General features: G+C 39.0%; 2 protein-coding genes and 1 long non-coding RNA gene across 8 annotated transcripts in view; 1 reads left to right on the top strand and 2 right to left on the bottom strand.

The window, feature by feature from the left end:
- Positions 1-1,210: 1,210 nt before the first annotated feature.
- On the bottom strand, positions 1,211-4,348 carry LOC147325292 (uncharacterized). Its single transcript, XR_015130309.1, has 5 exons — positions 3,894-4,348; positions 3,330-3,398; positions 1,619-1,689; positions 1,463-1,500; positions 1,211-1,380 (listed from the first exon to the last, which is right to left on the bottom strand). It is a non-coding gene; the product is annotated as an uncharacterized LOC147325292 (long non-coding RNA).
- Positions 4,349-6,540: 2,192 nt separating this feature from the next.
- On the top strand, positions 6,541-12,757 carry commd9 (COMM domain containing 9). 2 transcript variants are annotated; one of them, XM_086299741.1, is made up of 7 exons: positions 6,556-6,607; positions 7,049-7,185; positions 7,490-7,606; positions 8,896-9,035; positions 9,317-9,351; positions 9,841-9,944; positions 12,071-12,757. In XM_086299741.1, the coding sequence occupies exons 1-7, from the start codon at positions 6,571-6,573 to the stop codon at positions 12,206-12,208; spliced, it is 708 nt and encodes a 235-aa protein (XP_086155867.1). In that variant the 5' UTR covers positions 6,556-6,570; the 3' UTR covers positions 12,209-12,757. The 2 variants fall into 2 exon arrangements, with proteins under 2 accessions (XP_086155868.1, XP_086155867.1); XM_086299742.1 differs by lacking the exon at positions 7,490-7,606 and having other exon boundaries at positions 6,541-6,607.
- Positions 12,758-14,432: 1,675 nt separating this feature from the next.
- The window catches only part of LOC147325290 (proline-rich protein 5-like), a 42,599-nt gene continuing 29,838 nt past the window's right edge, over positions 14,433-27,193 (bottom strand). For all 5 annotated transcript variants that reach the window (XM_086299736.1, XM_086299737.1, XM_086299740.1 and 2 more), the window contains 5 exons: positions 25,017-25,083; positions 23,594-23,685; positions 21,883-22,020; positions 20,362-20,479; positions 14,433-16,805 (listed from right to left, as the gene is read on the bottom strand). In XM_086299736.1, the coding sequence (XP_086155862.1) occupies positions 16,366-16,805; positions 20,362-20,479; positions 21,883-22,020; positions 23,594-23,685; positions 25,017-25,083 (855 nt within the window). In that variant the 3' untranslated portion in view covers positions 14,433-16,365. The remainder of the gene's footprint in view (positions 16,806-20,361; positions 20,480-21,882; positions 22,021-23,593; positions 23,686-25,016; positions 25,084-27,193) is intronic.

Genomic DNA, 27,193 nt, shown 5'->3' with positions numbered 1-27,193 from the left:
ACAGATCAGTGCTGTCGCTCTCTATACACAGTTCGCGCGATTGCAAAGTGAAAGCAAAAAAACAAGCGCAAATTCAAACGCGACTTCAATATGTCACATATTGACAGTGGCTCACCGATGCCAATGACATAATTACCCAGCTACATTTCTGAAAGAATGCAGAAGCATTGACATATATTTTTCCTACAATAGCCCGACGGGCAGGGAAGAGATAGATTTTGGTAGCCCGACTGAAAAAAATCGCTAGCCCCAGGACGTCGGGCTAGCGATATTGCAAGCCCTGTATCTGATTGAGGAATCACTCATCTTTGGAAAAGAGAGTTTATTACAGAGAAATGTCTCTTTCCAAAATAAAAGCTATACTATCCGCTTCTTCTGGGCTATATTCTCAGCAGCATAAGGAGAATCATGTGCTAACAGCGGTCTAAATGACTCGGCTAAAGTTAGTAGCATGCTTGCTTTTTTTTGTCTGCTTCCACTTGTCTTTGCACTAGGATGATGTCGGCGTAAATGTGCAGTCATATTCGTTGTGTTCCCGCTAGTGCTTTCAGGTTAATCTCGTTGAAATGACCTTAACGCCACAACACGGCAAATCTCCGTTAACGAGCTACCGCCGATCGCTCCGTGCATGGGGCTAGACGGCCAACACGTTAACGAGCTAACTGCGCTAACACACTAGTTCACACCAATGTAATTGAGCATTGCATGGCACATCCAACATACTGTTTTACTTTAGTCCATGACTCGCTTACCTTCAGGGTCATACGTCACATGAAAACCAAAATAATTCCAAACGCCAGATCTGAATGACGTTCAATTTGCCTGTTGCAAGTAGAGCTTAACTTCTGTCTCGCTAGCTTGCCCTGCGCTCTTCCTTCTGACTATGCTGTCTGTGTTGAGCGCTCAGTGGATCTGCGCTCGACAGTGCAGCCTAGGCGGAGTAGTCGAACACAGATTCACTGAGCGCTCCACACAGACAGCATCGTCAGAAGGAAAATTGATAAAATAAATTACAAATGCTGTATTGTTCGATACATATGCGTACCGAACCGAAAGCACTGTATCGAACGGTTCAATATCGATACGAATATCGTTGCACCCCTAATAAATATATATATATATATATATATATATATATATATATATATATAAATAAACAAACACATAACAATGGCAACTGCCAAGCAAGCAGAATAATAATTAGTATCTTTTAAATACCTGTTTTCCATATGCCGACAAAAGCTGCTCCATCCTTTCACCGACCCGTCCAGTTTTCCTCTTTTTGTAAAGTCCAGTCAGCTGAGGAGCATAATCATCCAGCGCAGCATAAAACACATGTGGCAGATTCTGATTGGTGATCCGATGAAATTCAAAGTAGAGCTGAAGAGAATTCCAAAAATATTATAAGCAAAACACAGCATACTATATGAGCAGCAAATGTTATATACGTAGTTGTACTTACCTGTGTCTCATGAAAGAGTGCTGGCCATGGTCCCTCACCTGGCAAAATTTGAGGTTATTGGATGAGGGCGATTAACTTTGTCAGAATGTTGGTATGGAAAGTGCAGAATTGCTCTGTTTAAGTCTTCTAAGTTAAAATATCTCTTAGAAATCAAACCTTTAAACAATGTGCCAACTCCACTGAAATGACACCTTCAAACAGGTCGTGTAGGAAGTCAGGTGGGAAGCCTGTGACAGGATGAAAGAAAGAGAGATGGTCAGAAGGAACACAGGTGTTTTTAACACCATAGTTTTCCTTAATGTCATCATTCTGAAGCTCTTGCACAATAATTATCATGAGCATCTTTTGTTCTCATTACATAATTCCCTGTAACAGCATTTTCTGTTTGCATTTCTGTTTGGGTGGCATGACAAAACCTACAGAAATATGTAGACCTGAAACTCTCATTGAAACCAGCAAGTCCATGGGCAGAAGGTTGTCTGCCACAACAGAGTAGACAGTGCCTTTAAGACATTCACCAAGAGTCTCAATGTAGGCACCTACTTCTTCAAGAGTTTTCAGATCATTTAAGAGTGGTGACAGCATTTCCTTACACCCAAACTGGCGTACATCATTGGAATTGCACAGCAGAGCAAGCTGGGTGCAGTGTAGAGCAGAACAAGATTTAACTGGAAAGTTTTCCAGTGTCCAATAAACTGCAAAGACTTTATGTATTTTCTTTGAGGTACCAAGTGGGTTTGTGATCAAAATCATCCACATAAAGTATCATTGACAATTTCTGTCCCTCTTGTGACAGTAGAACATTTTCCTGGTAGTAGGATCCATCACAAAATGACATGAAATGTCCAGGAATCTGTGTGGGTGCTTGTTTAATTTCTTCAAGCACATCATTTTTTTTCAACAACAATTGCAAAGATGTGAGAATAGGCACATACATATAAGTGTGCTTTGACGATTCAATTAAATACTCCACAGGTTTGACATATGGAAAATTTTCTTCATAATATGATTTCCTCCTCTTTGCTGTAGATAGTGGTCCTTCAGATGTGACACATTTATGTAAAACATTACTATCAGAAACTGCCTGACAAATCTCATCCACCAGTTTGTCCGTATATGTACAGTTGTGCTTTTTCAGTATATCTACAACTGATTTTCTAACCAAAGGTTGTGATAACAAAAACAACTGATCAATATGCTCAATAATCTCCTGTGTTGCTCTCTGGGACACATGGAGAAGGGTCTGCATTTTCAAGAAAAATCCAGCCAGATTGTATTGCAACTGCTCTTCTAAACCCTCAATTCCACTGATTTCACTGGTGGATGCCACTTGATTGTCATCTGATGACTCTATTGAATCAAGCTGCATGTCATCTTTTTGTTCTACATTTATAACACTTTGCACAATGCCTTCATTGTAACTTGTTGAATTTTGGTGGTCTCTGCATTTGTGGGCATTGAAGGTTGAGTAGACATTGGTTTTAAAATTGCAGTTCTTGAAAGGACATGGAACAGTTTCTTTTCGTTTTAAATGCCCCCTCAGATGGATAAACATTTGGCTTTCAATAAATGGCTGCTTAAAATTACACATAGAGCAACAAAATCCATAATTATTCAAATCTGGATAAGAACCGTCTTTTCTTTGCGTGGGAGTGTGCATTGTTGACATGTGTATCTTTAATGAATTAAATGTATTAAATGTACACATGCATGTGTTGTAGAGACAGGGTAAGGGTGAAATTGTGGAGTACTGACCATGGTTGAGCCGATAATGCTTCAACAACATGACTTTTATGGCAGTAGAAAAACTAGACAAACTACACAACTTGCAATTCCACATTTTGATACCAAATCGTTTTAAAATCACCTTTACTGGTTGTCTTTAGTGCAGTGCTGGATGATCTCTCGGCATGCTACTGCTCCTTCAATCGTCAGACTGTAATAACACAAAAGCCATGAGGACAGAAAGCTAGCAGAACAGTTTTTACTTTTACTTCACTTAAAAACAGTCAATCTGAATAACACAAGCTTGGAAAACAGTAAGATTTATTCTTGCACTACAGTTCATTTTCAATTCAGGTTGGTCAACTACTCTATACGTTATAAAATAATAAAGCAATTTTACACAAGTACACAATAGGCTAACCCTTGGAAAGTACAGAGTCAGAAACGTTTAGGTTTGGTGCAGTGCAGCTTTGAAAAGGTAAATTATTTCGCGACTAAAATGCCACTAACCATCATATTCAAAATTTGTGAAGGCGAACTTGTCCGTTAAACTCTTAAAATTAACACTAAATAAATTTTCTACTATTTTCACTGTGTCAAAAGTAGGCTACATTTGAACTTGATAAAGGTCAGAGTCAGAAAAGTGTAAACACTGATTTTACCAAAGGTTTTGTGGCATGCAGTTTGCAAAAATCAGACTACTTACCAACTATTGATTGAAACAAGCCACCAACCGTTAATTTTTTAAATTGTGAAGGCAGACTCCATACAGCGCTAGGCGGGAATTGTGTGCTGGCAAGCTAAGTTACGAGCTACTACAACAAAGTAGTCTGATAAATTACAACGAAGTACAACTAAAACAAAGCAGTCTGATAAATGTACGTTTTGTATGCTAGAAGTAAGCATTAACAAAAAAACATAAAAATAACTTTATCTTGTACTTTCCACTCTCTTGACGAGGCTCCTGTCTCATGGCCGACAAGTCCAGGCAAAACACTGGGGGCGGGGCTGTGGATGATGACTAATACAAATGAATTAGCACAACTTAAACAGTTTAAAGCAACAGTACTTAAAACGTTACAAAAACATAATGTGTACTTATTACAATAAAGTTATTATATCATATGTATACTTTTGGGTCTACCTAACACACTTCATGAAAGTTACTTTAACTATTTTTCAGAACTGAGTAAGAACAACTTACTTCTTTTAGTAAGATGCACTGTTGGGTTTTACAGTGTATATATCTTTTCCATATGGGAAGATAAGATAAGATAAGATTGTTGGACAACTCATGAAACATCTGCTCACATCTGGTTGAATTCAGTTGTGTAAATCCAAAAAGTGCAGTAAACCTCAAACCAGCAGCACAGGTCAGCTGATCACAGCTTGTACACTAAGAAAATCTACTGGAGTGCTCAGTAGAAATTATTGTGAGTTGTGATTATTTTCCCCACACTGAGTCGCTCCATGTGATTTTTGGGTTCCCCCAAACGCTGAGTCCCACTTTTAAAGTCTTCCCCACTCATTTTCCTCACATCACCCTCTCCATTAATATAACAATAAGGTTTTGTTAGCGCTGCATGAAAGCGTTGCACCTGGGCTTTGCCCTCACCTCAGAAAATCTGGAAAGAGAAATGAGTGATGTGTGTCTTTGTGCCTCTGATAGTGTATTATGATGTGTATTTCAGGTTAGCACACTTTTAGAGAAGCCCATAAAGAGCCTGGGACGGTGCTACAATGCAGAACTCAATGATACGTGACAACTAGAACAACCAAGGCAGAACTTGGCTAATGACCTCAAGCGGATTAACAACACTGCACTCCCAGGGAAACTGAAGCGCTGGTGCTTCCAGTTTGGGTTATTACCCAGACTACAGTGGCCGTTGACCATGTATGAGGTCTCACTCAATCATCCCAATCGACTAGAGAGGCTAGTGAGCTCCTACGTTAAGAAGTGGCTCGGACTTCCCAAATGATTCAGCAGCGTTGGACTCTATAGCGACGGGATACTGTCATTGCCTATCCCATGTCTGGTGGAGGAGTTTAAATGTGCAAAAGTGAGGCTTAAGATGTCACTCACGGACTCCCAAGACCCCATAGTGAGAGGGACTGCTCCCACCCAAGCAACGGGGAGGAAGTGGACCCCAGCCACATCTGTGCTACAGGCCAAATCTGCTCTTCGGCATCGTGATGTGGTGGGTCCCGTCCAACAGGGTAGAGGAGGATTTGGTCTTGGAGCAGTTACACCTCGGTGGCAACAGGCATCTGTAACCGAACGTCGAAAAATGGTGGTGGAGGAGGTGCGTCGACAGTAGTAAACAGCCAGACATGTCCAAAGCCGTAGTGCTGGCAAGGCAGGGTCACTGGATGAATTGGGAGAAGCTCTCATGGAATGAAATCTGGAGGATGGAGTCTAATAGACTGTTTCGTAATCCGAGCGACATACGATGTGCTACCTTCCCAAATAAATCCACAGCTGTGGTTTGGAAAGGACCCATCCCACCCGATGAATTTAAGGTCCACCAGTGACAATGTGTTCCAAATCTTAATATCTAATCAGATCTCTAATCCCCCAAAAATGGCAGATTAGGTTGGGTAAAAGTTTCTGGGCTGCCTTTCCTCATAACAGCCATCCCTCAAGATTCTCTCCATTTAAAGCAATGCAATTTCAGGGACTATAACATCTAGTCCTTTTACTGAATCAGGTTAGCACACTGTGAAATCACACAAAAAACTACCTCTGTAAGCTAAATGCACAAGGCCTTTTATGGACATGGTTACTTGTTTTTGTGTAGTTTGCCACCAGTAAAAAGGCAGGAGTAATGAACATGTAATGAACTGTGTTATGAATTAATTTTTATTAATTTTTAAAGCTTTGTATTGTACCAATAATATGATTGTGGATATTTATTTTGAATGCTGGACCCCTGAATCCTTGGACCACGTGTTGTAAGTTGATATTTTTGTTGATACTGTGCTAAAACCAATGTTAAAAAGGTTAATCATAGAAAAGGAATGATTAAGGGTTTAAAATGCGGTTCATTTGATTAGTTTTATAGTTTATTTAGTGTCCTAAACTTATAAACCTTTGCTTGATTGACATATTGGATATTCACCGGTCTGAAAACCTCTAGTGAAAGACTGATTTTTGCTGTTAAGTGAGCTAACTGGGATTTCTAATTGATTGAATTATACTGTGTGATTGAGACCATAAGAGTAAGAGGTTCAATATTGCTTCAATGTTTATTTGGTTTATACCATTTGAAACTGAGTATGTTTAATATCTAATGCCAGTGTTCCGTCGTCGCAGCCCACAAATCAGTTGCATACATTGCGTTGAGTCGCATGTGCGCGCATGCGCGTTTTAGAATAATTCCACTATGTCAATAGGAGCCGTCAGTTCACAGACGACAAACGGTAAGTAAATTATCTTTCTTTTTTACTTAAGCAAAGTTTTCTATTTAGTGATATACGGTTAGGGTGACTGCTGGTCTCACGGCTAATGGCTGTCTAACAGATATAGCTGTCAGTTTGTGCTAAGCCGATCTGACAATGTATGTTTAACTCCGACATACAACAAAAGGATAGACATTTATACAAAGAGACACAGTTGAACAAGGGAAGATTTGCACATTTATTTTGTGTTTGTTATTTGTAATAACAGAGAAAATCTGGCAAGATAAATGAATAGTTCGTGTCTTCATTTTTCTGACAATTTCAAGTGAACATTTCAGGGATTCGTATATGTGGCATACATATTTGGCAATACTGTTTGTTAAGAATTACACAATTCATATTTTGATTATTTAAAAAATCAAATTATAGTTTGTTTCATTTAATAAAGATTTATGTTGGTAGATGCTGCCGATGTCATTTTGTTTGCACTTCATTTCCCATGCGGCATTCTTCTCTCACGTGACTTGTCACAGTCACATGTCAACATGGCTGCCACTGTATGCAACGAAGATTTCACCAACTTACAGCTTCTTCTGAAGGTATGTCAAACATTAACATTTTGTAAAACAGTCAGCTTTCAGAGAGTCTGTTAGTCTGCTAGCTCTTTGTATTTCTCATTCTGTAGACATAAAGACACGATTTTTATCTAAATACTGCAATTTTATATACAAACGTCAGTGAAGTGGAACTGACCTTAAAAACCTCCAGTGACAGTAAATTGAACCGCATTAGCAGATTTGAGGACATCTTAGGGCTTCACGTACCGACTCCATGTTCAGATCTGAGAAATTGTTACACACGTTAGTTTTAAGTCACTGAGAGTGGATTGTTTTTTCTCTGGAGGCTCCTTCTAAAGATGCAGTGAGAGAGGTTTGTGTGCAGAGTCAAAGAGGTCTGAGTCAGCGGCTAACTGAGAGCACTGCAGCAACACTCGGCATTTCGGAAGGCCAGGCTGCACAGGTAACACAAAAACATCAGTGTGTGTTGGTCCTTGCAGTGTGTGTGGACATACAGTAGTTTACTGACCCATGCTGCAAGCACTTGACTGTGTTTTGGGGGATATAAAGAAAGTTCTACTAAGTTCAGTCGTTGTAGTTTAACTTGAGGACTTGGTTGAAATCGATTAATATAATTTTTTTCCTACCAATTCGCAACTGTTGACTGTTCTACATGCACTCACTAGTTTTATTATTATGATATGTGTCAACACTAAAAAACAAACAAAACAAAAAAACCTCCATATCAAAACTGAAAAATAATCTACATTTCAGAATTATACAAAAAAGCTTTTTTCAACGAACACAAAATGGGTCAACAATGTAAAGCTGTTCTGCAGCTATGAAGGTTTATCAAGTCTTGAAAGCTGGTGCTACTAATTCCTACAGGTGTTCCAACTTTTCTGGATTACTTACAAAGCCCCCTCTGTCTGCATAAAACCAGTATTGGAACAAACTGTGGTACCATACCCTCGTGAGCATCAGTTGAACAGTAAAGTACTGCAGAAAGTAGTGTGTTGCTACAAAAATGGCAAGAAGAAGGCAATTAACAATGAAAGGGAGACAGACCATCATAACACTTATAAATGCAGGTCTTTCCTACAGAGAAATTGCAAAGAAAGTCAAAGTGTCGGGAGTCCAGTTTCCTTCACCATCAAAAGTAACTCAGAAACTGGGGCAAACTCTGATAGGAAGAGGGCTGGCAGACCCAAAGCCACAACTGAACCAGGCGAGTTGCAGCAATAAAGACATTGCTAAGACATCGGAATAAGAAAAAGAGGCTTTCCTGGGCCATGAAACACCATCATTGGACTACTGAAGTCTTGAAGAAGGTATTACGGACTGATGAATCAAAATCTGAAATCTTTGGTTCATCACGCAGGATCTTTGTACGCCGTAGAGTAGACGAAAGGATGGTTCCACAGTGTGTGGCATCAACTGTCCAACATGAAGGAGGAAGTGTGACGGTCTGGAGCTGTTTTGCTGGATTTGACAGGTGGTTCACTTGTAGAGCTGGCTTTGGGTGGCCAGTAGAGGAACTACAGTTTTTGATATTTCCTAACTGGGTTAATTTTCTTGATCCTCAAATTTGAGAACACGGAATCATTAAAATCTTGACATTCTTACTTTGAAAATTACTTAAAGTTCAGTGAGCATCAAAATAGTTAACTATTGCTGGCTTTGATCGAGGACTTTAAATAGCTGTAAAACATGTATTTCCAATGTGAATCTGAGTTATTTTCTGTCCTTTAGCTGGTCCAGTCCCTCCATGCACTCTCCCATTACGTCCTTTTCTACAACCTCAGCTCTCCAGAGCAGATCCTCGCTATCTTCCCCGAGTCCTTCCATTCCAGTCTGAAAAACCTGATCACCAAGATTCTGTTAGAGAACAGGTCAGTCCCAGAAAAACCTTGAATGCTGCACGCTATTCATTTCTTTTAAATTAGCAGTAAACTGTTTTTGTTATTCCCTTCAAAAACCTAAATAAAAATGTTGATTAGAGAAAAAAATGTTATAGATGAAGAAAGTAATGTGGGCTCGAGAGGGAGATAAAGGTATTAAATGTGTTTAACAGGATGAGAAATGTTCTTTCTTTCTGTTTTCCCCATCTTACTCTTTGCTGATGATGTAACCATAAGCTGTAATTATGTCTGATGTCTCTGCTGTTTTGCAGTGCAACATGGAGGACAGAAGCCCTCAGTAATCAGAGTGAGTAGACTCGGCGTTTATAGCTATGCACATATGTGTGTGTTTACGTGTGTTTGTATGCATGTAATGTATGTCTCTCCTTCTATAAACCATACCATGATGGCAAAAGCTGAATTATATGAGACATATATTGTACCTCCGCCTGTAACAGCCAACCCAACAAAATCAGACATGTTTTTGCCTTGTTCATTGCAATAATGTAACTTATGTTGCTTTGTAAAAGCAATTTAGCTGGACCACCATTATATGTGGAAAACAATGGGGATGATGTCAACATCTGTCCATATATTTTGCAGTTTTTACCATTATACTGCAAGAAGATTTGACTGGGAGTTTATCTTGCCATTTCAACCGCCTGTGTTAAAAGACTGTGTCTGTAGGAGATTATTATATCTCAATGTAATGTCCCCTGAAATCATTGAGGTGTGTGTGTGTGTGTGTGTGTGTGCACGCGCGTGTGTGTGTGCGCGTATGCATGGATGCACCCAGTCTCTCTCCCTCAGCTGATGGACTTGGATTGGAGAGTTGACATGGTGACCAGCTCAGACTCAGTCAGTCGGATGTCGGTGCCAACCTGCCTGGTTCAACTCAAGGTCAGTGTGAGACCACCTGCTTCAGAATATTTGTTTTGCATAAATATGAGCTAAAGCATTATCAGCTACAAAAGTTATGAAAGTAGTGTCACGAACGTTCATTTACATTTTCCCCCCATATCCCATCCCTGCCCAGCCACTTAGCTACCTGAGCCATGGTCCGAGTAACCCTCATCACTCACACACGAACTCTAGTCAGACCAAGTCCTTTGCACTACTTCTGAGCACTTTTCATGCACAGTTGGTGCAGAGCACCTATAATTTCGTTGTACATGTACAATGACATTAAAAAGCTATTCTGTTTTATTCTAGTGGACCCAATAATGTTTATTTATTTTTTCCTGGAAAAAGTGACCAAATATTAATTATCTGCGACTATCTGGGATCAACAATCCAAGACAGGTCGCTCTGTTATTTAGCAAAAAAGGTCCACCAAGGCCACTTCTTCTGTAAATTTCTGCTTCTTGGTCTACTCAGGCAGTGTTTGAAAAATCCATTATGTTCCAGTGGTGATGTCATTTACTACTCTCAAGAGATCACTCTGACCTGCAGATCTGACCCTGCATCACCCTGCAGCTGGTCTGAGTGACATATACCATTGACACATCAACCACCATCAGCCCAGATACCAGCCAGTTATTTATCTCTCTTGCATCAGATCCAGGAGCCATCAGTCTCCCACGATGTGCAAAGAAAAAATTTTGGACATAACAATAAAGTGCACATCATGCGCACATATTCATGTATCATATAATCATATATCCGATGTGTTATAACATACAATGCAATACTACTATATTATATGAGGCATTATATAAGGATTGAAATAAAGTATCTTACATCAATCAATCAACGGGATATTCCAGTGTTTTAGCTTTAGTATAACTGAGATTTTAACACAGTTTAACAAACACACTCATTCCTAAATAATTGTTGAGTAAACAGTGATACTATTCACGTTTCATACTGAAGGTATGGTCAGAGTGGGTATATTCATATAATTCTCGACATTCACAAACATCCAAACAACATGGTGCATTGACTCATTTGTGTTTGGAGGCAGAGTAAACAGAGGCGGCAAAAGTACAGACTTTCTGTACTAAAGTAGAAGTACAGATACTAGTGTTAAAAATACTCCAGTAAAAGTTGAAGTACTGATTCAGCTTTTTTACTCAAGTCAAAGTGAAAAAACACAGGCTCTGAAATGTACTTGAAGTTAAAAAGAGTAGCTCCTTGAAGAACAATTCTACTAACCATTTTTGTACAAAGGTAACTGAACCTTGTGCTAAATGAATATAAACAATATCAGTACACGAGAGTGCAAATATTTTTCCAATCTAAATTCTCATAAAAGATTCAATCTGTTATGTAGAAGAGAATGTAAAAAAAACCAAAACTATTTTCTGTTGCCTGCAGGGTGACTTTGTCTCCACACCTAAACAGTAAAATGAGTACAGTCAGGGGTTACAGTCGGATTTAGCAGGTGGGGGAACCCTAAGATCTGTGTAGTGGCTCAGCAAAAGGAAATAATCACAACTCACAATTATTTATAGCATGAGCTTCAGTAGACTTTCTAAGTGTACATAATGTGACCATGTACACAAACACTTGAGTGACATTAGCTCTCCTTCTTTTCTCTCCCTGTGAAATACAGCACCTGGAGCAACACACTGTGCGACAAATTGCACACAAACAGTTTGTGTTTGCTAATGTTTGCAGAGCTGATAGCAACGTTGAATTTTTGAAATAACCCCTCACTTAAAAAAACATCACTCCCTTCATGCGTTCTCCTCTTCTGTAGCGCTAGCTACATGCAGAAGTACTACAACCACAACATACCTGCACTCCTTCCAGCCCACTTTAATCCCCCCAAGTATAAACACTATAAATGAACCTAAAGTAACAAGTCTGTTTTGAAAATGTAAGGAGAAGAAAGTACAGATATTTGTTTTAAAAATGTAGGGAATAAATGTAAAAAGTTGTCAGAAAATTAAATACTCAAGGACAGACACCTGAAAATTCAGTACAGTAACAAAGCATTTGTTACCCATGCTGCAGATTGCTGCGTTGAAAGTGAAATCTTTATCTAATCTTGTGAAAAATGTCATGCACTTCTTATTTTTCAGATGGTGGATCCATGTTCATCAGCAGACAGTGAGTCTGTTTCCTCTGTGACTGTGGAGCTGAGTAGGGAGTCTCTGGACACTATACTGGATGGACTTGGACGCATCAGAGACCAACTGTCAGTAGTTGCTGGGAAGTGATCACTGAAAGCTCAGAGACAGTGCTTTGATTTTTACAGTGTGATGCTGATGTGTTTGGACTATCATCTGTGTCTAACAACTGCCTGTGTCCCCACTTTGCCCCAGTACAAAAGTCAAGATGAAATATGCTGGAACTATTTCCATCCATGTTGAGTTAGTGCTTTAAGAATTTCTCCAGTAATGAAGGTAAATTGAGACATACGGTCTCACGTCCTGTCTCGTCCTGTTGGTAAACTTGTATACCTGGAACTTGATATAACCCATCAGATTTAGTCCTCACAGTTTTCAAGATAAAATTTATTGCCATACGTCTGCTCTTTACTTTGTATAGAGGTCCCAGTAGTGGGTGGAACCATGATAATATGTGTCTAGTTGCAAATGATTTAACCAGCTGAAATTGTCACAGGTTTCATGTCCTATATATCTGTGTATTAATTTGGTGATTTAGAACATATCTGAATGTTGTTTACCTAATGGATTAGAATGAAATATGTCTTTCATTCTAACTGTTCAATCAATAAAAATAAATTTTAATTGGATCTGCCACAAGTTGAAGCAATTTCCACGTCTTTTTTATCAAGCAGTTTTAAATTGAAGACAGTAGCTTTTGCAGAAGCACTCAATTTATTCCCATTTCTTTCACTAGCTCTATAAAACATAAAACATACCAAAATTGTATTTTTGCACCAACAAGGTGATTCCCATAGCACTTTTAGCTGAAATCTTGGCATATCTTGGCACTGTTGGGCAAACCAGATAAGTTCAGGACAAAAGAAATAGCAAGGTCTAAAAAAACAAAACGATGTACAGCAGATAAAATGTTTTTAAGTAATAGGGAAAATGCCAATTCTGTTCGCTCCAGTCTGAATGCCAAATGTCTTTGGGCAAGATACTAATCACAAGTTGCTCTCTGGTGCATCCATCGCAGCATGAATGTGAGTTAATGTTAGATGGAAGCAATTATATAGAAAGAGCATAGAAAAAAGCGTTTGTGTGAATGAGGCAAGTTGTGTAAAGTGTTTGAGTGCTCACTTCGAGTCGAAAAGCTATCTAAGAACCATTCAATTTACCAATTAGTCTAATACAGCTAACAGGAACCACGTTGCAAAGGTGCCCCACAGACTATCAAACACATACTAGGAGGATGTAAGATGGGACAGTGTACACTGAGAGACACAACGAAGTTGCTGGAATAGTGTACAAAAACATCTGTGCTGCATATGGACTAGAAGTCTCCAGTTTCCAATGGCAGACGCCACCAAAGGTAGTTGAAAACTACACGGTTAAGGTCCTGTGGGTCTTCAAATTCCAGACAGATAAGCAGCTGGCTAAACATTCAGATATAATGGTGGATCAGAAGGCTCATAAGACTGCAGCTTGTGATTTGATTTGGGTTGAAACTTAAGAATTTGGGGGTATTCCAAATTCTTAAGTTTCAACCCATTCACTGCATACATTGTATCAGTACCACTGTTGCTAGCTAGCTCCAGAGGATTATGTTACTACCACCACCATCCTTAAAATGGTCAGTGTTCTTAGGTTTTAAAGTCTCCTCTTTAAACCTCCGAACATATATCTTGTTAGTGTAGGCAAATAGCTCAGTCTTTGTGCTGATGTGGCCCACAAGTTCTCTACAAGAACTGGTTCTCGAGATGACCAAGGACCCAATGGTCACTAACAGAGTTCCACTTTTCCTCTATGGAGAGAGAAACTTGCAGAAGGATGATAATTTCTACAGCACTCCACCCAAAGGTCTGTATTGTAGAGTGGCCAAATGGAAGCCACTTCTCAGTAAAAGGCACATGACAGCCCACCTGGAGTTTACCAAAAGGCACCTGAAGGCAAAAAGCTTTTTCTTCCAACAGGACAATGACCCTAAGCACATGGCCAGTATAAAAAAAAGAAGAAAAAAAAAAAAGAGTGGTTTTAGGACAATTCCTTTGTCCTTAAATGTTCTTGAGTGGCCCAGCCGGAGCCCAGACTTGAACCCAATTGAGCATCCTTCAAGACTGCTCAAAGAAGTTCTACCATCAATTGATATTTTCACCTATCGTTATTAATTGGCTGTGAACTACAGGCCTTTAAGGTTGAAGTAAAAAGCATTTCTTAAAAAGCCATCACTTGACCCAGATTTGTTAGCTAATCATTGGCAAATCTTCAACCTTTCTTTTATCTTTAAAAACAATGTTGACAGAGTAGTTATGAAACAGCTCATTATCTGCAGAGTAATGGTTTATTTTCAAGAGTTTCAGTTAAATTTCAGATCACATCACAGTACAGAAACAGTGTTAGTGAAGGTTAAAATAATGTCCTTATGGCCTCTGACAGTGATCTCATCTCGGTACTTGTCCTGTGAGACCTCAGTTCAGTGTTTGGTAATGTTGACCACAATATTTTGTTACAGAGATTACAGCATGGCATAGAAATAAAAGGCATTACACTGCAGTGTTTTAATCATATCCATCTAACAGACTCAAATTTGTTCTTGTAAATGGAGTTAATTACGGAGTTCTGCAGGGTTCCGTATTAGGAACAATTCTGTTTACATTATACACGCTTCCCCTAGGCAGTACCTTTCGAAGGCATAACATACATTTTTTCAGATTATTATCAAGCTGTCCTAAAAACTAATTAAAAAACCCTCAGTTGATCCAAACAGCAAGGATACTGAGAGGGATTAGAAAGGGCATTTTTCTCCCATACAGGCTAATCCCCACTGGCTCTCTGTTAAATCCAGATTTGAAATTAAAACCCTTCTCATTACATACCATTTTCAATAATCAGCCCCCATATTATGTTTAAAAGCCTTGTAGTACCGTATTCCCCAAAAGAGCACTTTGCTTTTCAGACTGCTGGTCTGCGGTTCCTAGGGTATTTGAAAGTAGAAGGGGAGTCCGAGCCTTCAGCTTTCAGGCCCCTCTTCTGTGGAACCAGCTCCCAGTTTGGATTTGGGGGACAAGTTTAAGATTAGGCGTAAAGCTGTCCTTGCTGATAAAGCATATAGTTAGGGCTGGATCTGGTGACAATGAATCCACCCTTAGTTATGCTGCAAATGTCTTTGCTGCTGGGGGCTTCCCATGATGCACTGATTATTTCTTCACTTAACTTTTTTACTCACTCGGCATTTAATCGTTAGCTAATAATAAATGATTAAACAAATGTGTCTTTTATCCTGTCTTCCTCCCATTAGTCCCAGTAGATGGCTGCCTCTCAGCGAGTCCGGTTCTGACAGAGGATTCATCCTGTTAAAAGGAAGCTTACCCTTCCCACTGTTGCCAAGTGGTCACTGAAAGGGGGTCGTTGGATTGTTGGCGCTTCTCTCCATTATTATAGGGTCTTTACTTAACAACATAAAGCATTTTGAGGTGACTATTGTTTAATGGCTCAATAGAAATAAAATTAAAACTGAATTGAACATCACTGGAAATAACTGAAAATGGCTGGCACTGACGCGTCCCATCAACCCTGAACTTGAGAGGTTCTGAGAGTAATAATGGGAGAAACTACACTTTAATTTAGTTTCTTTTTGAATGAGGCTGAAACATGTTAAAATGTGGAACAAATTAAGCACTTTGAATACTTTCCAGATTCATTGTATTCTAGTTGACGGGCTCTTTATTTAGTTTTGTGTTTCTTAGCAGAGTTGCTGAATGGTACCAAATTTGTATGTAATTTTAATAGTTAACAATGACAAGGCTGGCTGGCTAACTAAACACCTCTCCAACCAAGTGACAAACTGATGAAGATAAAAATGGTGACGTCAAACTAAATTTTTGTATTAACTATAAACATATCAATGTGTCATTTATTATTTTTATTTTTGAAAAGTAAAGAATAATACAGATAAAAACAAATCTACTCTTTCAAAATGTTTGAGAAGTGTCCAATGTCTGGACTGGTATTGTACTGTAAAGCACATGAATTTGTTTTATTAATCAATTTTGCTATTTAATAACAGTCTTAAAAGAGAACCTCCTGATATTAGGAGACATACAAAGAACCTCATAAGTAGTGAGGAACTTGACAGCAGCTCTTAGCTGATGCTAAAACATTCATTGCAGTTAAGACCCTGAGCAGACCTTTCCATCCTAGATGAACAAGCTTGGTACGGACGTTTCCTCGTGATTCCTACACAGTTTCTTGCTTTTTCTTCAATCTTAATAATGTCCTGCGAGTTTCTTTCTGCAGTTAGTTTCATTCGTCACCCTGAAGTTTTTCATCTTGTTCTGTCTCACATATCCAATGTCTTCTGAGCAATTTGGAGAATCTCCCATGACCAATTGGCGGCAGAAATTCATGGGACTCATAGGCTTGGCCCCCACCAAAAACCCAACAACTCCCTGTTCCTCTTCCCCTCTGCTGTTCTCCATCCCAGCATGCATCTTGTTTGAAACTGACAGCAGATGGACATCAGAGTGTGCATTAGCCACTGTGTGGCGCCGCACACCGCCAACTTTCTCCAGATATGCCTCTCCTTCTTGTTCTACCAGTGGAGAAAGAGATGAGGAGTCTAAGGAGCTATGATGCTGTGTGATCATAATCTCAGGCTGGGACTGGTCACCTAGCAGTGCTTCAGATGAACGTAGATGACAGGGCTCTGGTTGAGGAGAAATAAAAACAGAAAACTGATTTCAATCGACAAGTCATTTTTGTTTCATGTCGTTACTTCCAGAGTCTTTTTTCTGTAAGTGGATTGCACATTCAGATTAGATCAGACTTCTTCTTCTTACATGAACCTTAAGTTACAAAACATAATGCTGATTTCCATCAAAACCTTTTTTTCAACTATCAGCTATGTTACATATTAAAAACCGTTACAACATTGTCAAAATACAGCTTTTACTGTGACTCGGATTAAAAGCGTGTTGGAAAAATGTTTTACTCCAACAGCATATCATTCAGGTGTCACCAAACAGCAGTTAATTCAGATTCTTTCATTTAACTTTAATAACTGCAGCTTCAAACTGTTTAGCAAAATATAAATAACACTAACACATGGATGCAGGGTTAAGTCACCCCATAATACCAGGCCATGCCCAGAAAAGTACAGTGTACTTAAGTAAATACTGTTTTTCTGAAAAATCACCAGGTAACGACTCAAAATTAGTTGTGCCGTACGCAAAAAGGTCTCAGTCTAAGTCTAAACTGTGATTACACCACTAAAAACCTTCATTTTGTTTGTGGACTTAATGGTGTTTTTCAGCTCACTGCCGTGCTGTATAATCCAAGTGTGCTTTTGTTTCAGACTCAAATTCATGGCTCCTTCGATTACAGCAAGTCCTCAATGTCCTGAAACAGGAAAGCTGCCCCAGACCGACACACTACCACCATGTTTAACTGTTGCTATGATGTTATTTTTTTGAATTGCTACGTTAGTTTTGTCAGCCCTTTATATCTAACCCTATATTTGTCTCCTCAGTCCAAAGAATATTTTCCCCAAAGTCTTGGTCCTGCAATGAGCCCTGAAATTCTTTAGATGTCATTCTAGGTTCTCTTTTTGGCAAGCTTGCTGCTCTTGGGAAGGTTCACCACTGATCCAAGTTTTCTTCATTTATAGATAATTGTTCTCACCATGGTTTGCTGAAGCTCCAATGCCTACAACAATACAGAGAAACCCCCAGTGGTGACAATCATGACGTAAACTTCCTGTTCACTTGCTACTGCTATGTTTCCAAACATGTCTGCACATGTGTACAATGACATTCAGACTTTACTGATTTCAGATCAGTGAACAGCCGGGGGCAGCTGGTCTAGCATACTTGCTTCTTGTTAGTGTTCCACATAGTGAAAACATACTGCAAACAACCAGAAGAGGATGCTGGCCTTTTAGCTTGACAAATTCCAGCCTTTAGCTGCGTCCCAATTTATCCTGCAATGGATGCAGCCCCTAAATGGGAAGTGGGACAGAGCTGTTGTTAACAGGACACAAATCGTCAATGAAATGACAGAAATGATCAACACCGATCACAGCCAGTGCAAAACATGGCTATAACCTCTGGGTCAGACTCTAGTGGTGCAGCCCAGAACCCTAGTGGTTATAGTCAACTTAAACTGCCCTCAAGAAACAATAGCCAACTGTGACCACAAGATGGCAGACATGTACAGGGTGCAAGTAGAAAGGCACCATGAGATCCTTTCCTGAATAGAAAGCTGTTCAGAGGTGTAAGGTTGTTTTGATAGGTTTTAATATTTGTCCATTTTTCCATACATATCTGACAGAAATGAAGGAAAAGCAGAATATGTTCACTTTAATGACTGTTTTTAATAATTCTGTGAAGAATTATGATTCATAGAAAATATCTTTGGTTATTTATTTACAGTTCGTCACTTTATTGTAACTAACGTGTTCCTGTCAGAATGCTGTAGGAAAGACGAGCACTGATCTAACTGTTCAGTAGCAGACAGCAAGATTTGTGATCTGATCCATCCTGAAATTAAACCCAGCTATTTGATCCAATAATCTTTATTCAGTCGTGCAGAGATTGTGTATGTGTGTAAAACTTTTTCAGAGTCTCCTCCAACAGGAGCACATTATGTTTTGAAACGTGAAGTAACTGGTTATTGCTGGAATGAAACTACAATGCAGCAGGAGCAGATTAAGCGGCCAACCTCTGAGAGGATTTAAACAGCACATTGCCTTTGACCTCTGAAACAAGCTGACTAAGTTCAGCAGGCACTTTTGTTGCAAACTTACCAATTATTTCTTAAAAACATAAACATTACTTTCTTAATGTAATCCATCTGTCATAGTAAAGACATCTATACCATTAGATTTGTATTGAAAATCAACTGCAGATGGATGCAGAGGTCAATGTAAAACAATGCACCTTTTTTATGTTTGAGCAACCTGAAATCAGAAATCATTGGTTAGCTATTGAAAAGTTAAAAGGACGATAAAAGATTTAAAAAAGTCATGCAATCACTATCAGTACTGGTATGGACTGGTTAATGTGTTAGGAACACAGATAAGCTACATTTTTTGATGGAAATGAAAATGATCAAGTGACAGAAGGGTAAATTCAAAGACAACCCAAAAACTCAAAGTGAAAGATTGATGCAGCAGACTAGTCCATTATGCTGAAATGTCTTTACAACAACTCAGAATGGTACTCAGAAGTTTGCATGGCCCCCGTGTGCTTGTCTAACAATAGACAGATGCCATCCTGGGGAGTTTCATCTCAGATCTGGACCAGGGCATCACTGAGCACCTGGACAGTCTGAGGTGCAACCTAGCAGCACTAGATGAACTGAAACATTATGTCCCAGAGGTGTTCTGTTGGCTTTAAGCCAGGCGAGCAAGTGGACTAGTCATGTTATCAATTTTCTTCATCTTCCAGGAACTGCCTACATACTCTAACCACATGAGGCCTGGCAATGTTGTGCACCAAGAGGAACCCCGGGACCATCACACCAGTGTAGCATCTGACAATGGATCTATGGATTTCATTCTGATACCTAATGGCAGTCAGGGTGTTATAACCTGTAGAGCCTGTAGAAGTATATGCATCCTTCGCCAGACCATCACTAACCCACCACCAAATTGGTTGTGCTGAACAATGTTACATGCAGCATAACACTTTCCATGGTTCTCTGGAACCCTTGACATCTGTGAAAAGCACAAGATTTCTGCCATCAACCTGCCAATTCTGGTATTTTATGATAAATGAAAACCAGGATCCATTGTTCCAGGCAGTGAGCACAGGGCCCATTAGAGGCCACGCTGTCATGAAACCTGAAGCCAGGTTATTTTGTTCGGTTCTGGCAGTGCTCAGCCTGTTCCTCCTTGCACAAAGGAGCAGATACCAGTCCTGTTGATGGGTTAAGGACCTTCTACGGCCCTATCCAGAGTTACTACCCGTCTCCTGAAATTTCCTCCATGCTCTCGAGACTGTGCTGGGAGTACAACTAACCTTCTGGTATTTTATCTTTAATACAATGTCATATCCAGATAATGTGGAAAAAAGTAGAACCACAATGAGTGAAAAATATAGCTCAAAAGCACTTTACGTTAGTCCTCAATTCAGAAGGTTAAACCAATAACCTCTGCGCTTAGGTGACCCAAGGTGATGTAAGCCTTAAAATCTGTAACTTGTAACTTTAACTGTAACAAATCAATGTAATGTAAAAGCAGTATCAGTGATCAGTGGACTGACCTAATTGGTGGCTGTTTCTATTGTGCAGGACATTGCAGATATATGGAGACACAACAATTTCCACGAGACTCTCCAAACGGTGATACTCCGAACTTGGAACACCCGACTCATGGATACCCTGGCAGAAAAAGACAAAGACGTTCATACAATTTTTGATGTTAAGTGAGTACCTTTGGGCCTCTGTATGATATTTTAAAAACTGAAGACATCACTTCAAAATACTAAGTAAGGATGGATACCAGGACCAGAGTGGTCAGTAGTAATGAGAAGCATCTAGGCAAACTGTACTGCTACTGGAATTCATGCAGTATTAATGCAATCTAATATATCTGATACTTTCTAATTTCTAACTAACCCCCAATAAAATGTGCCAATTTAAAGGGATTACATTTGACATCGCTGTGCGTTAATATTTTGTTTTTTTGCGGTCAAAGCCGACAGGTCAGAATGTTCAAAAGACTGGGCTCATTTTACAACTAATGAAAAATTCAACTAAATTCAACTATAATATTCTTCACAGCACAATATGTTTACTTTAGCAAGCAGTCAATGCTTTATATCAGCATCTTCAGGGCAACCTCCTGGTCCCACACTAAATGAACCTTTAGTAAGTATTTCTTTAAATGTAGACAAGCAGCAGGCATAGTTCTGTCAGATCAAACGTAAAACCACATTCTTAAATTGCTTAATTATTTTGAAAAAATTCCCCACCATTTATTACAGTGGAGTCAAGTTGATTTGGGTTGATTTAGGTCCTGAATGCTTGGTAACAAATCATCACAACAGCAACAACTACCATGTAGCTAGCCTAAGTTTACACTAAGTCTGAATTTAGTGTAAACTGTCATGACAATGAAAAACAATTTAGTATTGTAGTAATATCGATGGCAGAAGTACGATTATTTTGGCCCCGTAATGTGTCAGAATTATAACGTCTGTTATATCTTTATTTTATATAAAATATAGAGAATGGTATCAACTAGTGTATTGATAAGTAATATCTGTATCCAAAAATCAAAAACCTATTGAAGGTCTTCGTGTTAAAACTGTTTAGATCTAGGGGTATTAGTGATGATTAGTACTTTTAAATAGCCTGTTCTTTTATTTTTGCATTTTTATCTTTAATTTCACCAACAACAACACCAGTACGTAGCTCACATAAGAGTCAAATATGTTAGCAATAAACCCAAAATGAAAACTTTTATGGACTCACAGGTACTTTCTGTTTAATAATGGCCACACCTCTGACCTAACTGCATTCTTATGTTATGCTCATAGCTTTTCTTTATCTTTTGGGACATTAACATTTGATGCAAGCTCAGTTTTAGCTGCATTTCCAAATAATATGATTAAGCTAACATGGACAAACTGTTTCATATGTATCTGATTGTATTTTCTGGGTTTCTGGGTTACAGTGATGTTGGCCATGAAGAAATATCGTGCTAATTAAGAAATAAAGGCTGTAACTGACTTGTAATTAACTTAAATAGAGCGAGTGATTGTGTGTGACTGTGTGTTTACCTGTAACACCAGTAGCATCTGTGTGACTGATGGAGGAATAGAGGTTGCATTTCCCAGAGTGTCCTCCAGGTGAAGTTTTAACAGCACCAGGTCTCTGAAGGCCAAGAGAGCCATCTGTCTCACAGTCAGCTCCTGACCCTGGAATGCACAAAGTCATATTTAAAAATACATAAACACAGACTATTATTAAAGACAACATTTCAGTATTGGTTAATTTGCTGGACACTTGCCTTAACCATAATCACTGCTACCTGCGCCCTACTTTCACTTTCAGCCGAGTCTTCCCATTAAAATTTCATAATTTACATTACGGTGACCTCATGTGGGCTTTTCATCCCAATATGATTTCAAATCTAGATAATGTGAAAAAATACAACCAAAAAGAATGAAAAATATCGCTCAGAAGCACTTTACTTCAGTCCTCAGATCAGAGGGTTAATCTAATAACCTCTGCACTCAAATGACCCCAGGTGATGTAAGGCTTTAAATCTGTAACTTTAGATCTTCTAAAACCACGCACAGACACAGACTAAGCCCATGACACAGCTGTTTTGGACACAATAGTGTGTGTCCAAAACATTCTTTGGACAAACAATATTTTTTTTTCCAAAACATTTTTTGGACAATTGAGCTGTGAAAATAACAGAAAAAACTTCTGACTGTTCTGATACCATTGTGGTAATCTCACAAATTCAAAAATGTAGCAAGAAAAGAAAAAGATTTACTTTTATGAACATCACAGTTTTCATTTGTTCACCCCTGCGCCCTGAGCCTGGTTCTGCTGTTAAATGGGAGTTCCTTTTCTTCTTCCATATCTCAGTGATTACTCATCTGATCATCAGGCTTCTCTCTCTCTCTCTCTCTCTAACATTTTTTGAGTCTATATCGTACATTATATGGCATCTTGTTGTTAACTGGTACTATACGAATGTCTTCTTTCAGCCTCTCCTTTTAGGGGCCTACATCTCCAGTCACACCAACCCTCTGCATGTCCTCAGTCCCTACATTAATGAATTTCCCCTTTGGTCTTCGTTTTTTCTTCCTGTCTCAATACCCTTAGCTGCTCCTTCTTCAATATCCTTTGCTTAATTTATCCACAAGCCCTTATCTCTACATGTTCACACAATCTCATCCTTCCCTCTCTTATTTTGTCTACAAACACTGAGCATGATCTGCCACTCCTGACTCATCTAGCTCCTCCCCATGTTTTTTGTAAGACTAACCATCTTTAAACTCTATAATAGTTGGTCTCACTACCATCCTTCCTCGCCGCTTCCCTTTTGTCACAAATTGCCCACTTCACCTGCCTGCAACCTCTTCTTGACTTCTCACTTTTACACTGTTCCTTCAAATGGTTATCCCCATCTGCCTTCACTACCTGTACTTCATGCATCTTAAACATTACACCTCCCTAACTCCAATTCACACAGATTGTACCCGTCTTTCTTCTACTAGATTTTATTCCTCTTCTTTAAAGTGCATACCTCATCTCTCTCTTTCACCTGCTTTCTACTGTCACCACAGATCACAACATTATACAGTGAGTTTTGCAGACAATCATTTTTCTGGATTGGCAGATTTAAAGTAACATAACATAAGTAACATAATATAAAAAGGCTCCAGAAGTCTTGGTTTAATTGAATGCCGTATTATTAAAGTTCGGGAAGAACTGAACTATACATTTTTGTAATGTGGACGATGAACACTTTACCTGGACAGGGTAGAAGATGGCCTGCAGTGTAGGGAGGGTCTCTGTGAAGAACTGGTCCCACATACAGGCAAGGACATTAAGCTGGTTGTCATCTGTGGGGACACGAGTTAGAAATACAACCAATATTACAGTGATATGCTGAGCTTTTCCCACCATCTGAGGACTTACTCGTACTGTTTTTCTGTCTGTATAAACAAACAGGTTAACAGAAGATAGACACAAGCATGATGTTCTGCTGAAACCTGTTACTTTATAACAGATCAATATCCTTTATTTGGCTGCAACATAGTGGCAACAATCATATATGCAGTGATTCCATGGTCCATCAGAAAATATCAGACACGGCCACTACAGCAACCTTTGGAAAATGTGGGGTGCCATCAGTGTCACAGTCTAACACATTTTTATTTTTTCACATTTTAAATCAGTCAAAATTATTAGAGAAACAATTATTAGTTCAATCCTTTCAACCAGTTTTTACACACAATAGTCACAATTTACTAAACCAGCTAAAAAAACCAACATAATAGAATTCAATAACTTCTACAGTGGGAGTGCAAAAATATCAATACAGTTCCCTTTAATCCAAATTCCACTAACTTACTCTGTTCAGTCTTAATGGAATGACAATTAAGAGCAGATTCAGATATTTTCCCCAGCTGATTGAAAACATAATATAATGTTAGAGTGCTATAAACTTCAACATTTCTTGGTGGGATTAACTGGATAGAGACGCATACATAGCAACATAAGAAATTCTAGTCTTTCGGAGGAATTGGCCCACTCTTCTTTCCTGAATTGTTTAAATTCAGCCAGACTTTAAACAGGCTGCTCATTTTTGAGAGAACGGCCTGTGTAAGCTCATGTAAAGGCATCTTAGCTTTAGTCTAAAATGTAATTAGGCCAAGTCAAAACCTTTATTTATTTTTTTGAGTCATTCAGAGGTTGCTGGTGTGCTTTAGATCATTGTTCTGCTGCACAACCCAAGTGTACCAGAGCTTTGTGTACTTGAGCTCCGTACCCCCATCCTTGCTTTTTAAAGAGTTAGAACAGAACTTTATTAATCCCTTGGCGAGGTGGCCTGGAGGACTGAGAACCTTCACAGACATATTGTATCCCTATTTCTGTAAAACAGTTTTTGAATTTTGTTCTTGAAAAGCACTATGTAAATAAACCTTACTTATTTGCAAATGACTTCATGCAGAATTCTCAGTGGCTTAAATACCACACCACCTAATCAAATTTCCCTTCTGTCATTTTAAATCCTACAGTTACAAGAATGTATTCATTTTCTATTTTATGGGCAATATGAGACAGTGCTGATCCAGGCCTGTTCTCTTCTACATTGTTCTGAGCTGATAGTAAACATAGGGCGAATTAAACATAAGAGATTCCAGCTTCTTTATATTAACACCCTACTAACCAGTGTCACTGTTTTGAAGAAGGATCTGTTCCAGGACTCCAGATAGACCTCGACTCAGCAGCTGATTCTAAAACATCAACACAGACAGACAAAGATTTGAACTGTGTATCCAGGACAATCAAGCCAATAAGTAGGTCATCATCTACAAGCTGATGTCTTTAAATTTCACGCCACATTTCATGCAACTGCCATTTCAAATTGGGACAACATAAAAAAGAAAATAATCACACATTTAATCTTACCACATGTCAGATTAGAACAGAAGACAGGATTATAAAGAGATTCCCAAAGATTCAGACTGAAAGTTAACCAGTCCAAATACTGTGTGATCCTGTGTTCAGCGCTGTCTGAAAATCACTGTCAGTGTCCTAACCTGCTAAATTAACGCACTAATACCCAAACAAAAATCCATTCATACATTACAAAAGAACTAATCATATTATAAATATTGTGGTTGGTACTTTTCTACTCAATTTGAGCACGCAAAGCATTTTAATACTATGAGGTTCATTTATAAGAGTACTTTTTTCTAACCTAAGCACTTTCAACCTGATATCACTATAATAACACTCACATGGATGCATCACAGGCAACTCAGGGTTCAATATCTTATCACTGACCTTCCAGCTAGTCGATGACCTGCTCTACCTCTTGGGCCACAGCCACTCTAGCTTGTATTTATGTAAAAATATCACTACTGAAGCAGTGACCAACAAGGTATTATTGTTATTATAGCATGCATACAGGTGTTTTAACACATGGGTCAAATATTTTAAAGGCAGAGTATAAAAAGCATTGCTGTTCTTCCTTATTTATTGTGTTAGTAAGTAGCACAGTACTGTGTTCACTGTAACAGTGAACACATTTACACAGCACACATTTCCTTTCAGATAATGAGATACAGCAGAGATTGCTCTTTAGTTTCGCAGCTCTTTTCGCTCGTCACAGGAACCAGGAGCCCTGTGGTTTCTCAGTTGCGCGGGGCAACCAGACTTGGAGCACTCACAGCGCTTTTTTGTTTGGTTTGCTTGGCTCTTTTGGCAACGGCTGACACTGATCAGGGACTGCAGTTCTAGTACCATGGATTGTTCCTAGTGACACAATTTTTAAATTGAGGTTTTCTAAGAATTTCAGTGTTATGAATTGAATTCTGGTGTTAGTGAAAGTAATTCATAAAGTATCTGAGCCATTGAGAGAGATCTAAAGGTGAAAATTGTTTCTTGATCTTGAGTTCAGAGCAAATTGATTAAAGCTAAATGACTGAAGCAGTCATATCAATTAATATCAAGAGATTCAATCATTGGTTCTCTTGTGCAGTGACTAACATTAGGTAACTCAATGTACTACAAAGACATTAAAAAACAAACAAATAATGAGATTCATTTACAAATATTTGTATGGAAATGTTCTTATTCTGAGCAAAAACAAGAAAAAAAGAAAAGGAAATTCCGGCTGGATTCATTAACCAAATTTGGATTCATTTGTTTTTAGGATCTAACAGTGTGCAAATCTGATCGGGGTTTTCTAACAGTCTCCACTGCCTCTGTTGTAGGTATGCAAGTGAAGAGAGAGACTATATCAAATGACACCATAGTTTCATCTGGCTCAAGTGAAAGTTCCTGCGCCTTGTCGGTAGAGTCACCTCCGACTTCTAACAATGGAGCCACATTTGATTCAAACAAACAGGCTTCAAAAGCATGTGGAAGAAGCATCCACAGCCACTGCAGTCCTTCACCTCTGCTCTCTGCTCCTCATGTGGATCACATACTACTGGGGGATGGCATTTCATTCTTCAACCAGCATTTGTCACAAGTTAGTGAATCTGTACAAGAGCACACCGAAGTCCCACAGGTGCTTGACGGGGTTGAAGTCAAGACTACAAGCAGGCTAATTATTACATGCTTTACTCCCAAGTTCTGAAGGTAATCTCTGATAAATCCCACTCTTTTGAGGCGAGCATTCTTGTTTGGGAGAATAGAGTTCAGTTCCAGACTGTGGAAATATTGTATTGCCACTGGTTGCCGAGTCTAATCTCGATATCTCCAGCCCTAACTAAAAGCCTCCTTATAAAAATGAAAGTTTTAAGTCCAATCTTAAAAGCAGAGAGTGTGTCTGTCTCTCCAAATCCAAACTGGAAGCTGGTTCCGTAACGAAGGGCCTGTCTCCCATTCTACTTG

The sequence above is a fragment of the Aulonocara sp. 'chitande type north' Nkhata Bay genome, linkage group LG7 (genome assembly GCF_057382095.1).
Source record: "Aulonocara sp. 'chitande type north' Nkhata Bay isolate Kocher_YH1m ecotype deep benthic linkage group LG7, A_spYH_male_GT1.1, whole genome shotgun sequence".
NCBI lineage: Eukaryota > Metazoa > Chordata > Actinopteri > Cichliformes > Cichlidae > Aulonocara > Aulonocara sp. 'chitande type north' Nkhata Bay.
Note: the sequence above shows the minus strand (reverse complement) of the source record. Positions and strands in the feature narration are given on the sequence as shown.

Bases quoted from the DNA above. Each gene is read 5' to 3' on its own strand.
- commd9 (XM_086299741.1), top strand. From the start codon at position 6,571: ATGTCAATAGGAGCCGTCAGTTCACAGACGACAAACG. The intron at 7,186-7,489 runs GTATGTCAAACA...TTTTCTCTGGAG, and splicing joins ACTTACAGCTTCTTCTGAAG to GCTCCTTCTAAAGATGCAGT. The intron at 9,352-9,840 runs GTGAGTAGACTC...GGATGCACCCAG, and splicing joins AGAAGCCCTCAGTAATCAGA to TCTCTCTCCCTCAGCTGATG.